General features: G+C 42.5%; 1 protein-coding gene across 2 annotated transcripts in view; it reads right to left on the bottom strand.

The window, feature by feature from the left end:
* The window catches only part of LOC111872234 (E3 SUMO-protein ligase RanBP2), a 142,413-nt gene that overhangs the window by 30,805 nt on the left and 95,151 nt on the right, over positions 1 to 16,457 (bottom strand). For both annotated transcript variants that reach the window (XM_023865920.2, XM_023865921.2), the window contains exons 28-29: positions 7,417 to 7,554; positions 2,086 to 2,160 (exon numbers count right to left, since the gene is read on the bottom strand). In XM_023865920.2, coding sequence (XP_023721688.1) covers positions 2,086 to 2,160; positions 7,417 to 7,554 — 213 coding nt within the window. The remainder of the gene's footprint in view (positions 1 to 2,085; positions 2,161 to 7,416; positions 7,555 to 16,457) is intronic.

The raw sequence follows: 16,457 nt of genomic DNA, 5'->3' as shown, positions 1-16,457 counted from the left end.
GCCAAAACACGCTGACCGGCGGTAACCCCAAGTCGTAAAGTAACTCTGACTACAGATCAGTCTGAGAAAGAAGGTCCCTGAATCATGACTAGAAAGTCATGAGCTGGTGCCATGGAGCAGTTGGGAGTTGCCAGCTGGTGAGGACAGAAGCCACTGAACATCAAAGCTGAGGAACCTGCACTGCTGTGGATGCCATCACAAAGCAATTTTTTTATTGCTAGTGGGGTGGGACTAAGTCCCTTGTAGTGAGGCCACTTCTGGCCTATTGTACCAGTCCCAAATGATAGGTGAGGGTGATTGTGGAGCAATTGGTGGAATGAAGATTGGCAGGGGAAACCGAAGTACTCGGAGAAAACCTGCCCCAGCGCCACTTTGTCCACCACAGATCCCACCTGACCAGATCCGAGATTGAACCTGGGCCGCCGCGGTGGGAAGCCAGTGACTGACCGCTTGAGCTATGGCGCAGCCCATCACAAAGCAACTCCTAATGTGCAGAGCAGACTCAGCGCATGCTACAGTGGACTGTGAAGTGTGTGAACTAGTGAAAGTGTTGCTGTTATCTGAAGTTACAAGTTTTGAGAGTGCAATAAACCAATTATCAATCCAAGCCCTGTGTCTGTCACTTAACACATGACAAATTGTGTCAGAGTGGGATAACTGGATTGGACTGATTGAATAATTGGACTGAAGGCTGCACTGGGTAGTCTTGTTGCATACTACGAAGATGGAAGAAATGATGGAACGCCTGTTAGCCATCGTGGCTGATATGAAAGCCCATAAAGGAACGATGACAGCCAAGGTAGATGCAGAGCATGAGGAGATCAAGGCCTTTCGAAAAGAAATAAAGGCCATGAGGGAGGCCCAGTTATAAGGGATGGATGTTGATAAAGAAAAGTCAAAGACCAATCAAGAAAAGCGAGAGGCCACAGCAGAGCACCAGAAGTCCCTAATGAAGAGGCAGCCCGAAAGCCTACTGGAGCACTGACAACCAATCTGAGAACCAGCAACCAGCTGTAGTATATAGAAACCCAGTGAAATGGCAGACCCAAGATGACGATGTACAAGGAGCCCCTAAAGGGCGGGCGTTCGGGTACAAACAACAAATGCGGCCAGAATACAGGGACTGAGGCTTAAAAGAGCAATTACTTCTGGGTAGCAAAGGAAACAACATGGTCCTGATACAGACCATAGATCAGGAGATCATAAAGCGAGCAGTCTCCTCTTCCGTCAAGATTTGGAAAATAAGTGCCAGGACATTGTGGAGCTGGCCTCCTCCCAAATGATGAAAGAGACTACCAAGCTTACTTTCCGGGGCAGTAGGAGCACCGGCCACTCTCAAGAGATCTGTCCCCACAAACAGGAAGAAGAAAAAGGCAAATGTCCGTTGAGCTTCTCAGGACAAGTAGCCCTAAGGAAGGTGCAATGTAACGTGCCTGCTGAAAGACATAATTTTGAAGCAAGCAGATGTCCATTGTTAAGTAACGGCTCTGTATACACATCTCCAAGACAACCCAGTCACATAACAGCTGGTTACAGTGACAACAGAGGAATTGTGGGGAGCAATGTTCCATATGCAGTACACCACAATGGATATGCACATTACAACAGGGCAACTGCAAGAAAATGGGTTTTCTGTGAGGTCTGCACCGAGGCTAACAAGAACCAGCTGCCGCTACAAGTCAGTCTGAGAAAGGAGTTCCTCAGTCATGGCTTGGAAGTTATAACAGCTGAAGCCATGGTGCAGTTGGAAGCCACCAGCCACAAAGGACAGAAGCCGCTAGACATGGAAGCTGAGGAATCTATTGGGTTGGGATCCATTAACAGAGGACGATGACTGGTTAAGACACAGAAGACTGAGAACACTTAGTGTGTGCTGTAGTGAATTGTACAGAGCATGAATTAGTTGCAGTGCTGTAATTAATTGTAATTAGGAATTCTATGAGCCCAATAAATCCAACTGCTAATTTAAACCCCATGTCTAATTACTAAACACATGACAACATTAAAGCATTATATGATATTTTGAAACCATATTACGTTAATTCCCAGTAAGTGATGAGTGGAGATAGAAAGAGGAATCCTGACCTCTGTCCCTTGTAGCATCCACAGCAGGAACAGACTGCTGGACAGAACTTCCTCCAAACAGAGATCTTGCACAACCTACAAACAAAACGTAAATGACACTGAAAAGTGTTAACAAATACTGAAGTAAATATAGAGAAAACCAGTTAGTAACTGCATATATTCAAAATAGTAATTAAATTCATTCTCACCAAAAATGATACAATTGGTGACAGTAAAGATCTTTCTAATACATAACCATGGCCGCCCCATAGCTCAAGTGGTTAGTGGCTGGTTTCCCACCATGGCGGCCCGGATTCCATCCCGGGTCTGGTCAAGTGGGATTTGTGGTGGACAAAGTGGTGCTGGAGCAGGTTTTCTCCGAGTACTTCGGTTCCCCTGCCAATCTTCATTCCACCAATTGCTCCACAATCACCCTCGCCTATCATCTGAGGCTGGTACAATACGCCAGAAGTGGCCGCAGTATAAGGGACTTAGTCCCACCCCAGTAGCATTAAAAAAATACATAACCATATAAATGTTAGGCATTTGATTAACACAATGAATTTACAATGACAAATTGAAATAATGATGAGCTTCAGGTACAATGTATGAAGTAAATACGATACAGTGTTTACCTGAATACCACATGCAATGAGTTTCTGAAATACGTGTTGTAAAAACCAGAGTGTGTATCACTTCAGGATCACATTTCTAGTGCTTAAAAATCACTATTGAACTTTGTGTTTCAGTAGATGGAATTACATTTGAGTGACAGTCTGTAGTGTAAACCACAGAAGGCAATCCAAGCTATATGAAAATTTCATGTTATACTGTTTCCAGTCATGTATGGTACCTTGTTTTGCTCATTACACAATGTGACAAGCATACATGGCTGTGCAGTCAGGTGCAGCACTGTGTACTACCACTGTATTGGCTATCCAGTAGAGTGCAAAAGAATCAGACTGTGGTATACATCTTGGAAAGAATTTTTATCCCATACTGTTTGAGAGGTACAGCAAATACTCATTCCTACCCTGCTCCACTATGTGCTAATCATGTTATTGCTAGGTGCAAAAACATGACTCTCCTTGTCAAATATATGCGAAGCAGCTGTAAAATAACTGGCCTGATGCTCTAAAATCTGTTATTCAACTAATCACACAATGGAAATGCTATCACCTTCAAAGTGGTCCCCTCCCTGACCCCTACACAGCTCCATGCATATTTTCTTTCCATTGTTGGAACCAATTTTGTAGGTTCTTTTCTGACAGCTTCATGACATCCATCGCCTTTGCCTTCACTGCATCTATGGACTCGAAACGAGTTCCTTTTAATGCAGACTTTATTTTTAGAAATAAAAAAAAAAGTCACATGGGGCTAGGTCAGATGAGTAGGGTGGATGTCCCAACACGGGGATCTTGTGCTTCGCCAGAAACATCTTGACAGACAGTGCGTTGACTGCCGGCATGTTGTCATGGTGAAGAATCCATGACCCTTCTTTCACATTTCAGGTCTTTTTCTTCTCACCAGTTCATGAAAGACTATTAAAACCTCCTTACAGGAAGCTGAGTTAACGGTCTGACCTTCACGCATCCAATCAATGTGAACAACCCCTCTGATATTGTGGGGGGGGGGGGNGGGGGGGGGGGGATACAAAAAAACAATCATCATTGCTTTAAAATTTGACTTCCTCTTCCATGCTTTTTCTTTGGTGATCTGAGACTTTTCCAATTCATGGATTGGTGCTTAGTTTCCAAGTCATACTGAAAAAACCATGATTCATCACAATTGTTCATTAGAGTTTCCTTTTGCTCAGGAGTGAGGATTCTTGGCACCATCTTCAAGCACACTTTTTTCATATTAAAAAGTTCATGTAAAATCTGTCAAACACTTGTTTTTAGCATGAAAAGGCATCTCTGCCATACTCTCCTGACTTGGCTCCAGCTGACTTATGCCTGTTTCCAAAACTCAAGAGTGTGCCGAAAGGAAAGCGTTTCTTGGACACTCAGGACATTACATCTTTGAGAAAAAACTGTTGAGACATTCCTGCTCAGGATTTTCGAAACTGTTTTGAACAATGACCCAAGTGTTTGGAACACTATAAAAACTGGAGAGAGATTACTTTGTAAAATTCTAGGTTATTAATATCTCCAGCTCTTAAAATAAATTAAAAAAAAAATCAACTTCTTTTGCCTGACCTTGTAAAGTGTTTGCAGATTGGCTGTGGAGGCCTTGCACTTAATGTAATACTTGTCATAAGTTAAAGCAAGTTCTTACTGTAGCTGGTAAAAGGATTTCCATAGTGTTCTAGACGGGTCAGCTGGGGCTGAAAACCTGCAAAATTCCTACAGTAACATGAAAGACCTAACAACTGCATTTACCTTTAGATCTTATCTGGAATCTAAAGGCCTTACCCAGATATATATTTTATGACAGAGTGCAGATTATGTTCCTACAAGTCCCATGCCTTGAATAAATCACATAAGCACTAAGAATCAAAGCTGGTTCCACAATGCCTCTGCAATGACAGCTGTTATCACTGCTAATTAATGTGAATTGACCTGTTATACTTGTTCCCTCACTGGAAAACTGTAACACACTGTTTTGCTTTATTCAGTTTTTCTTGGTCAGGACATTCAAGATCTGAACTCTCTGGCAGTTTCTCTTTCTGAGGTATTACTGAGTACCAACATAAAAGCAGACAGAGCCTAACATCCATGGTTTCTTTTGTACTCAGAAAATACCAAAACCAGATTCTTCAACAAAAAATCATAACATTTGAAAATAACATGCCCATGTGGCTTTTGCAAAATCCTGCAATCCTTGACACAACCATCACACTGGTAGCCAGAGTTATAGCTACGTATCAGAAAATAAAGCTGCATCTCTAGTCAGAAGGCATCATAAAAAAATCTCTGGACAGTGTTATGGCCCAAATTTGAGATTGAAGAGGGTATGGTATTACCCAAAAGCTAGAGACTTGCGAAAAGAGTTTCGCAGCTATTGCCGTAAATTGTAAACACCGGGACTGGCAACTAGGTTAAGAATGTGACTGCACAGCAGGTCTCTGTAATCGCAGAGCAATAGCTTACCTCACTCGTTCACTGGATTTAATCGTAAGAGACTGCTTACGCAGCAATAAGACGCAAGGGGTCCGCCCACAACCACCCATGAGAGCCAATGAGGAGGTTATTATGAGGATTGAGGACACTGAGGGGGAGTCACCTACCCTCTGTCGTCAACGCTGAATCAGCGAAAGAAAACCATAAATTAGGGAATTTCGGGGGATTTGAAACATGTTCTATCACAGAATATTGAGTTGTCAGCCGGAGGCCCTCGGCGACATGTATACCATACGAGGGTGGATGACGGCAGTGATCTACATGTGTATTGCAAGTAAGTCTCTTTGCTCATATACGCCATGCTGTTAAAGGTTGTTGTTAATACAAGTGTTATTGTGAGATAATGAGGCAGGATCCAGTGAACCAAGTGAGAGCCAGGGTAGAACAGGGTAGGAATGAACGGAGAGTGGCAGACGACGATAGGAGTGCAGTTTCAGGGCACCTCCCCTTCACAAACTAGGATGGTAGAATGAGTTAAGCGAGAAGTGTCATGTCAACAGATAAGAGCAGGCCTTTTTCTTAATGTATTTATTATTGTAAATAGACAGTGTACATATTGGAAAATGTACGCAGGGAGTTCTGATTCACCTGTTAGTAACCATCCCGACCTCAACCGAGCCCGAGCTTCCCTAGCCAAGTCCGCCGACGGCAGCTGAGTGCAACGCAGATGTTAGAAAAAGAGTAATAACCGACGAAAGTATTTATAAGTCCTCACCCCCTCCCCCTGAGGTGTAACAGACAGTCTTTCCACTCCCTTTCTTTATTGGGAAAATCTAATTCATTATGTAAGACAGATTACAAAGGATTTCAGCACAACAGAACACATGATCACTTATGATGGTAGTTACTTATCACAGCACTGCAGGAAAATATATCCTGATTTTTTTACACCCTTCTATGCATTAACCTTTAAGTGCCGAAGTGCCCAGTTTGTGCCAGTCATGAGTAAGGTCGTCGTGGCCAAAGTACCCAGTTGTGGCCAGTCAGGCATTTAAACTCCGCTAGTGGAAGCGCGCGCACACGCCGCTAGTAGAAGCGCATGCACAGTCCTGAATATTTATTTTTAAATGTAGTAATTACCAGACCGACTTAAGTAAAACCCTAATAGAGGAATTAAAATAATACCTTACTGAACAACAGCAAATAAAAATATACGTATGAGTTATGCCAAAACTTATCCACAATCCAGTAATTTTGTTGCAGATTCTGCAGATAGGTATGTTAAAAATATAGTGTAAAATTCGATGTACATACCTTTTTTGTTGTTACCTTCTTGATGTATATATAGGTTCAAATGAAACTACAGTATTCGATTTCACTACGAACGCACACAAAAGAGATCACGCTCTGTATCTCAGCCACGATGCAGCTGTCTGTTCATTCAAATAGAAGGGGCAATAAGCTTTTGCAGCCCTAACGGAACATCTTAGCACTGAAGAGGGGACCCCTATAGCTTTCTCTTGAATAGCCATTCTTTCATTCTTCTGACCTTCAGTCAAGTATTCGAAAATCCGAAGGGTGTAAGCAGCGCTAGCAGAAGACCAAATGATTTTATTGCTTCCATCTGTTTTATGACACCAGAGACTGCTAAAATTTGTCAAGTGTTACAAACAGAAATGAAGTTATAATGCAGAACAACTCTGTGAAGAACTGGGAAACCATTTTTGCAGTACGCATCAAAATTAAAACACAAAAAATTGAAAATAGAGTACAACACTTTGTATTAAAAATTTCAAATCTTCCTTTATAATATGCGACACTATGTTCTTTTCTGAAATAAACAAAGTTATTTCCATCCATTTATCATAAAAATTGAGCTAGATAGAGCATTTTTAAACACAACGCTTAAAATTGATTAAGCGCCTAACAGGAACGGACATTTAAACGCAGCGTAGCAACGGGCATTTAAACGCGCACCAGCAGCGGACATTTAAATAAACTCCGGCCAGCTCAAGCTTACCACTATTTCGAAGTCCGGCGTTTAAAGGTTAAATAAATGTCTATATGAAAAGAGGCCAAAATAATGAACTTTTCTTACTTTTTTATTATGCATTTTCTTCTGAGAATGGTATATGACTGCATGCGGCATTCAAATAAATGAGATATTTCTATTCAAATTCTTCATGTAGACTCTTAACTAGTCAATTCTCCAGTGCAATAAAGATACCATTCTGACTGAATTCTTGACTCTTTAATTATTTAACCAACATTAAGACTGTAAGGATCATACCTAAAGCAGATGATGTCCCAAACTGTGGCAGTGCAAAAATGGGGCTGCCGGAATTTGGAGACTGGAGAACTGTAGGACTGCCCGCAGGCAAAGTGAAGGAGAAGTTCTTCATGGCTTGTGATATGGAGTTACTTGGACCTGTAGACAAACATTTAAATTTTCCCAACCTCTTTCAACATACAACAACACATTCCATTCTTTGTTATTATGGAAAATAAATGACAGTAATAAGAAAGGGGGTTTAATAAGATGACATCTGAAACACAGTTTTAGTTCTGTGAACACTTCACTGAATGATTTATTCTACATTTTTTATTGTATTTTTATTATTTGGAGGTGGTGGGTTACCCCATGCACTGGGACCATTTATTAATCTATTGTGCGTCCCCCTTTTTAATTATTCTAACTAGCTGCTATGCCCTTCCAATACTGGTGCTCACTATCAGCCCCGTTCTGCCAGCGAGGTCGGCCCTCTCCGGTAGTGGTCCCCAATACTTCCCCATCTACTGGAGGAACTGGGAACTACTTGGGCGGGAAACTGTCTAATTTTGCTCAGAGGTCTCCTAGAGACATGAAGATCTTTTATGTGCCGTAAATCTATGACAAAGGACACACGGCTTAAAGTCCCTCCCGGAGGGCTTGTTCCCTGAATTTTTCCGCCCTCAAAAATTCCATGACCTCTGCCAGGTTTGAACCCGCGTACCTTGAGTCATGAGGTGGGAACGTTACCCCCAGACTACGGAGGCCGCTTTATTCTACATTTACTAACAGCTGCAGTAAATAGAAAAGTGCATAAGAGAAGTAAGTCTTTTTGTTTTCAAACAAGTAATTGTTCTGTTGCTACAATTCTACCAGCTACTCCTATGAACTGAGAAATACAAAACCTGTATGTACTTATGATCCTTTATCTTTAATGGTTATCGGAACTCCCCTTTCATAACTACTACTACTTCCCAATAACAAGGAATGATTATGATTTTGGGGTGATCATTCTCGGAAAAGAATCACATGAGCATCCACCTACAGTATCTATTATTTATAAATTAGGAACAAATCTTATTACAGAAGTAAATAAAGAAAGGGACTCATATCAACACAAATACAGAAACGAGCAATTCAAATTGAAACAGACTGATTAAATTTTCATAATATACTGTGACATGACAACTTAAACATTGTCTAGAGCGTGGTAATGACTTGATCAACAAGCGACTCATCGCTAGGAAACAGCCTACTGACCCATCACACTACAACAGGAGCTGTTGGAGGTGATGTTTTCTGTGCGGTCTGACCCAAGGCTATATAACAAGGATCAATGGAACAAGTTAGTTAGTTAGCCAAAGACAGACCCGTCCTCTCGTCAGAGAGGGCACCCCACAGAAACAAGACTGTAACTGTCAAACGGTAATAAGTAATATCTGGTCATTAGCCCCAAATGGGGCTCGACACCAAGACTTACTGACTTACCGTCAGTTGCAATGTGACTTTGACTTGAAGTTAGTTAGCTGAGAGATGACTGTTGAAGCAATGATTAGCAGTGAGACAGCTGCCAACTGGTAAGGACGTGGACATGAAAGCTGAGGAACCTATACTGTTGGCAGCCATAACCTAGCAATGGCTAGTGAAGACAAACTGAGAAGACTTAAAGAAAGCCGTCTTCTGAGATGTGGTGCCACATCCCAGAAGATAGCTTTCTTCATAGTCACCGTCGTGAAAACCTCAAATCTTAAATAAGAAGACTTAGTTTGTGGCACAGTGGGAAGTCGAGTGCATGAATTAGCGACAGTGGTATAATTACTTGCGGTAAAGATTTATAAGTGTTCAACAAATCCTGACAACTGATGTCAGAAACAGGATATACTGGAGTAAATTGATTAGACTGAAGACTGCAATGGAGAGTTATATTGCCATACTATAAAAATGGAGCAAATGGTGGCGCACCCGCAGGCTGAAATGAATGCCAGGATGAATTCCAATCAAGAAGAAATGAAGGCCATTCAAGGAAACAGAGAGGACATTCAAGAAAAGATGGGAACCCAGATAGGTTTCAATCAAGAAAAGATTAAGGCCTACCACTGAAGGACAAAGGCCTAGCAACTAGAGACCTGGGCAAAATTAAAACCAACCAAGAAAAGATGCAGGCTGAAACAACCTCCAATCACTGTAAACTGGGGGAGACCATAAAAAATCAAGTGGAAAGTGTCCTGGTGTCTGTCGACCAATGGACACAGGGCCTCCACAAGGAACTCAGATACAAGAAACAGCTGAAGTTACAATGTTCTTTTACATGGGCCTGAAATCTCTGCTTGGAGATACCTGAAACAAAGATGGAGCTCCACAATGAGTTCCAATCCGAGATAGAAACCGCACCGAATGAGTTAAAACACAGCTGAAAAAGTCAAAGCCTGGGCTGTTCAAGTGGCAAGAACTCCTACCACTGAAGCTGACGATGACCACAGATTCTGTGGGAGAAAAGCAACTGATGCAGCAGACTGTGGCAGAACACAATGACTGGAGGCCCCACAACACCACCACATATCTGATCGCCACCTTGAATGATTATGCCACATACATTCTACGAGGGTTGGAACTTTAATAGTGGCAACTATTTATTTGCAACTGATTCAAAATAGATGCATCTTTTGAAGTTTGACTGTCCTTCAATGTAGGCACCAGCATTGTGTACAACCCGTTGCCAGCGACGTGGAAGTCGTAGGATAGCTTTAGCAGCACCTGTTGTGTTGAGAGTTCGAATGGAGCAGTCTACTGCCTGAAGATTCTCTGGAACAGTTCTGAAGCGAATGCCACGAAGTGGTTCCCTCATCTTAGGAATCAAGTTGAAGTCACAAGGGCTTAAGTCTGGAGAGTATGGTGGATGGTACAGCACTTCCCAGCCCCACTGATCAAACAAATCAGCCACAGCTTGCGCTGCATGCAGCCAAGCATTGTCCTGCAAAATGATGGGTGGGTTATGCAGAAAGTGTTGCCGCTTCTTTCTCAAAGCTGGTCGCAGACTGTTTTCCAAAAATGAACTGTAATACTGCGCACTGATGGTTTGCTGTCAGGGAACGGTATGCGTTAGGATAATACCACCACAGTCATAAACAAGAATCACCATAACTTTCACATTGATGGGGTTCTGAGAAACTTCTGATTTTCATGGTGACCCGTAATGACGTCATTCATTTGATTGGTGTTCCATTTGTGGCTTGCACAATTTGGCCCATGTCTCATCCAGCGTATTGATATGGCGTAAGAAAGCCTATCCTTCACGCTCATAGCGCTCTAAGTGGTTACAAACAGTGTCCTATCATAGCCATTTCTGCATTTCCATCAAATCATGAGGAACCCATCGTGATGTAATTTTTCTCATGCCCAGGTGTTCCTTCAGAATGTGAAGCACAGTTGTATGCGCTAATCTTGTCTCTTGTGCCAGCTCACAAATCGTATGGTGTCTATCACTCTCCAGTAACGCAGAAAGAGAATATACTTCTTCACTGACACTAGGACGACCTGGCCGATGCATGTCTACCACATTCTGGCATCGTTCACTGAAAGCTTTTAGCAATCTTGCCACTGTTCTGTAAGGCAATGCAGATTCCCCGCAAGCCTCTTGAAGACCTTGATGTCACTGTTGTGCTGTAAAGCCTCTTGCACATTCAATCTTTATCCAACTCCGCTGTTCCTGTTTCAAAAACATTGTGACAACACTACATTAGACCGCCAGCTAACATGAGGTTCTGGTCTTCTCGTCACTGCGCATGTGCGTGATATGGGAAGGGAGAGTCCATTTGCTCTACGGTAAGGTAGGTATCTAACTAACGTGTGGTATAAGCGACATTATTTGCTTCTGCTGCATGGCGTCTCCACAGCAGTGTTGCAACTATTAAAGTTCCAACCCTCGTATATGGTGTCCCTACTGAGGCGAAGTATGACGAGGTTACTGCAATGCCTGAGAATGACTAAGGTGACCAACACCTGGAAGAAGTGTTCTACAATCAGGTGAAGAGAAGAACCCAGTGCATCGGGGAATCCATGCTGGAGTTTATGCTATCATAGACCACTTGGCAAACTGTATCCTGGTCGACTTTCCCCAAAAAAATATCAGCAGAGAAGCTGACCATGTATTTGCCGGCAAGGTGTGGGAGTGATAAATACAATGCCAGCTGCTCTTGGTGCTCAAGGAGATACTTAGCAAGGCCCTTCAGCTGGAGGCAGATTATAATGCTCCTCAGGATCCAGCAAATGACACCCAGAGAGTCTGGGAAGAGTCAGTCCCCCACAACAGAATGAACGGACCACTGATAGCTTATGCGTTGGCACTGCATGAGCACCCACCATCTTTGAAGAGACTGTCTCTATGAGTTGGGCAAAGATGCATCAACTCTGCAGAAGGGATGATGTAAGTGGCTCGAATGCAGCAGCAGCAGCCCATGTGTGTAGGGTTGGTGTGCCTACATTTTATGAAGAACCAGGTATAGCAGGATGGAACAACCCATATGCTGGCAGTGTGGGAGCATCAGCCATATTCAGAGGAATTGCCAACGATGAGGATACCACCAGTAACACATCCCAGAAAAGGATCAATTATGACTGAAAATACACTTAGAATGGATAATGAAATGACGATTTCATCACTTTGGCTCCCTTGTTATGCACTCAGTGTGTTGGAAAGGGGCAGCCATGACAGTCTGCACAACGAAGGATGGACACAAGAGAAAAGTTATGTCATGTGACTACTGCCTGGCCAGACATCGCAGCAGGACTGCCTGAGAGAGAAATGCCCATGAAGTTCACCCTGCGGACAGCACTGAGAGGGAACTTCCCAATCTTAAACAAAGTGTTGGTGACACTGACTCCAGGGTGGTGCTCACTAACTTGGGTCTGTCCCAAAAATGACCAATGAATTCACCCTGGGACTTGACATCATGCATGCCCACACAGCATCTGTGGAATTGAGGTGCCATGTACTACAACTGGGCAATAACGAAGTGCCATTCCGGTGGCACGTGGTGCAAATCTGTTCAACCCCCTGTATGAAGGGCAACAGTAATGTAGGGGTGGTTCAGTGAGATAAGCTGCAGCTGGAAAGATGCCTGGAAATGGTGGTTAGCCTCATAAGGCTAGATTCCAGGGTCACCCATCAAGCTGAAGTGAAAATAACAGTCCAACCCTCAATGAAAGAGACAATAAGAAAAAACCACAAATATCATTAGCACACTCAGAGAGGAACACCTTCAAGAGGACAGCACTTGAGATGAGCAGCCCTAAAGAGGAAGCAATTGGAGGACAGCAATGTGAGACCCACCTCATGAGGAAGTAACTCTGGATACCACTGAAACCAGAAGTGTCACTCGCAATGAGAAGGAAGGGTGCAATGTAACATTACTATTCAAACACTGTTTCTTGCCTGATAATGGTTCAATCAACAAAGGACCCATCACCAGGCAAAAGCTTACTGAAACATCACACAACAATAGAGGAACTGTTGGAGGTGATGTTTTCTATTGGGTCTGACCTGAGGTTATGTAATAAGGACCAATGAAACAAGTTAGATGAGAGTCAACAGTAGGAGGAATGAGTTAGCTGTGAGAGTGGCAAGTCAGTAAGGATGTGAACATGGAAGCAGAGAACATTGTTGGAATCTGTTACCAGGCAATGACTGGTAAAGACATTGCAAACTGAGAACATTTAGTTTGTACTGTGGTGACAAGTAGAGTGGGTGAATTAATAAGAGCATTATGGAGCCATGACATAGCTCAGGTGGTTAGTCACTTGCTTCCCACTGTGGTGACCCAGGTTCGATCCCAGGTCAAGTCATGTGGAATTTGTGGTGGGAAAAATGGCAACAGGGTAGGTTTCCTCAAAATGCTTCCATTACTCCTGCCAGTTCTCATTACATCAGATGCTCCACACTCATCTAACACTCGGGGCTGATACGATAGGCCTTCTATGGGCCGCTGTACCAAGCAAACTCAGTCTCACCCAACCGCATGAAACCTATAGACAAGGGTTGGATAAAAAGTAGTGGCAACACTGTTGTAACATGAAAGACGTGCGTCAGGTGGCACTAGCGCCGTCTGTAGCTGATAGCAGAAGTTGAGTTGAAGTAGTGCAGTGAGTAGCTCTGGATGTGTTTCATTGAGTTGCATTAGGCATGGTCTTGAAGTGCAGGAGCCAAGTTCAAGCACCCTAACATGTTGACAAAACAAAAACAATGCTTCTGGATAAAAATTGAAGTTGCACGAGGTCGTAGTGCACAAAACTGTTATCAGAAACTGCGAGAAGCATGTGGTGATGCTGCTTTGCCATACTGCACAGTGACACAATGGGTGAAATTGTTCCATGAAGGGAGGGATGCCATTCAGGATGACCCCATGTTGACAACCACACAATTCAGCTTCTTGCTTCTTTGTTGGATGTCGAACGTCGATGCGTTGCGCGGGAGTTAGCTGCTGAGGTAGGCGTATGTCACAAAACCATGCTCCACATTCTGCACCATATTCTTGGATACCGCAAAATTGCAGTGTTTTGGGTACCCCATACAATGTCTGAAGTGCAATGGCAATGTTACGCAATTTCACAGGACTTGTTGGACTGGTACCAGAGGGAAGGTAACGACTTCCTTGGAAGGACTGTCACTCTGGACGAAACTTGGGCTCGCTCATATGAACCGCACTTGAAGCGACAATCAAATGAATGGAAGCATCCTGGCTCTCCTCATCCAAAGAAAGTGCGCCCTACACAGAGTAATGTGAAGGCGATGTTCATTGTGGCATATGACACTGATGGAGTGATATTGCACCACACTATACCTCAACAACAGACAGTAAATGCTGCCTACTGCTGCAATTTCCTGCGTAATCATCTTCGTCCAGAACTCAGGAGAAAGCAACGACACTTGTTGGCAACGAACCCCATCACCCTCATGACAATGAAGGGACTGATACTGCTGATGCTGTCAAGGATCTCCTTCGCCGCTGGCGATGGGAGATACGGCAACATCCACCATATTCAACTGATATGAGTCCGTGCGATTATGATCTCTTTGCCAAAATGAAAGAACCACTGTGAGGGACATGCTACAACACAACAGAGGAGATTATTCGTGCTGTAGGGTGGTCACTGCTGGACATATCAACAGAAGTGGATGCGCTGATGGTGTACGACTCCTTCCACAAATTTGGCAGAAGGTGGTACACATGGGGGGCAATTATATTGAAGAAATATAAGTGTGTTTACCTCAGGTAATAAAGTCATTTCAGAACTACAGAGGTGTTGCCACTACTTTTTACCCAACCTATGTAAAAAGCATTAAAATTACATTTAGTTATGATATATAAGAGCACATATATCCAATTATCAATCCAAACCCCATGTCTAGCCACTAACACACGACCATACGAGGTGCTACTGGACAGTTCCCAGACTGTTACTGTTGTAACTGCCTCGGTGAAAGATGAGAGGGGAGGCCAAGATCACACTTGTGCAAGCTTATTGCATCAGTCTGAGATGTGAAATTGCGCTGTGAACAGGTACTGTTTTTACACAAGAGCTTTTTTGACTTGGTGTTTTGTCTGCAATGGATGGCAAAATCAAGCAATGTGTATTATCAAGTTTTGCGTGAAGCCCAGTAAATCCACTACCAAAACCCTTGAAATGCTTCGCGAGGCTTTTGTAGAACATTCTTTAAGCCATGCAATGGTTTTTCAATGGCAGTCATGTTTCAGGGCCAGTCAAGTGTCAGCTCAAGATGAAGAACATTCAGGGCAACCAAGCACCACCAAAATAATTGAAATACAGTAAATGAAAATGAAACTGGAGGGACAACATTTTGAAACAGTGGCTGACATCAAAAGGGAATCACAAACAGTACTTGATAGCATTAAGGAAAATTACTTTCATGATGCTTTCGAAGGGTGGAAGAAACGATGGGATCACTGTATATATTCCCAAAGAGACTCTCTTGAAGGAGAAGGCAGGCAAAATTGAGAAAGTTAAGAGAGCAGTTCTCTTTTTTTTGACATAGTACAGAACTTTCTACTACACTCTGTACTTACTTACTCATGGTCCAATACACATCGTACTATATTTAAAGGTGAAAGGTCATACTAAAGTCCAGATGACTTCTGATTTTGGCACAATCAAAATTCCTTGCATACATACAATGAACCACCATTTAATGTCCTTTGGGGAGACATGGATTTGAACGGTATACTGAGGAAAACACTAAAACAAGGAACATTACACAGGGGTTCCATTCAATGTTACCAATTCAGTCTTGAAATATTGCCTTCCATCCACCACATCCCTAAAACACCATGCATGCTTCCTCCCTCTCCTTCTCTCTCTCTCTCATGCAAGTGCGTGCATACACACAAAACACTTTTAACAGCTACTTTGTTGTGATAGTTAAAACTGATACAATAATAAATAAAATGCAGTAACCTTAACTTTACTGCCTCCAAATCACTAAATTATCAGAAACATTACTTTGTAAAATTTAGGCTGAAAGTAAAATCCTACAAGCTCTCAATAATAAATTTGAAACACAGATAGCCACTTCTTGTTGAACTAAAACGAAATGTACAAAAGCTTCTGTTTCATCTCTACCACCAACAGATGAAAGTGAACGTTAATCTTAAGGAATACTGTGATATGGAAATTGCAAAAGGATGTTCTTCTCAAAATAAAAACATGCGGAGACAAATATGTAATTAGTAACAAGTTTATTAATATCTTTTTGAAACAAAGTGATAAAAAATTAGTCACAAAATTCCAGAATCACAGAGCTAGAAAACTACCAAAATCCTAAGATCAGACAAAAAAAGAATTAAGGAAATCACATGCATAATAAATGTAATTTTAGATGGGATTTAGTGTGAAGAAAATTCATTTAGTGAATCATCATTTACAGTTCACTGCAGGTCTTTGTGTAGTATTCAAGTGAATAACGCATACCATTATTTACCTTTGTGTTAATATTTCTTTCATAACAGGTTCTCCTCAGTTAACTGTTCAAATGCAATGTCTGAGAAAGA

This window comes from Cryptotermes secundus, unplaced genomic scaffold (assembly GCF_002891405.2).
Source record: "Cryptotermes secundus unplaced genomic scaffold, Csec_1.0 scaffold797, whole genome shotgun sequence".
NCBI lineage: Eukaryota > Metazoa > Arthropoda > Insecta > Blattodea > Kalotermitidae > Cryptotermes > Cryptotermes secundus.
Note: the sequence above shows the minus strand (reverse complement) of the source record. Positions and strands in the feature narration are given on the sequence as shown.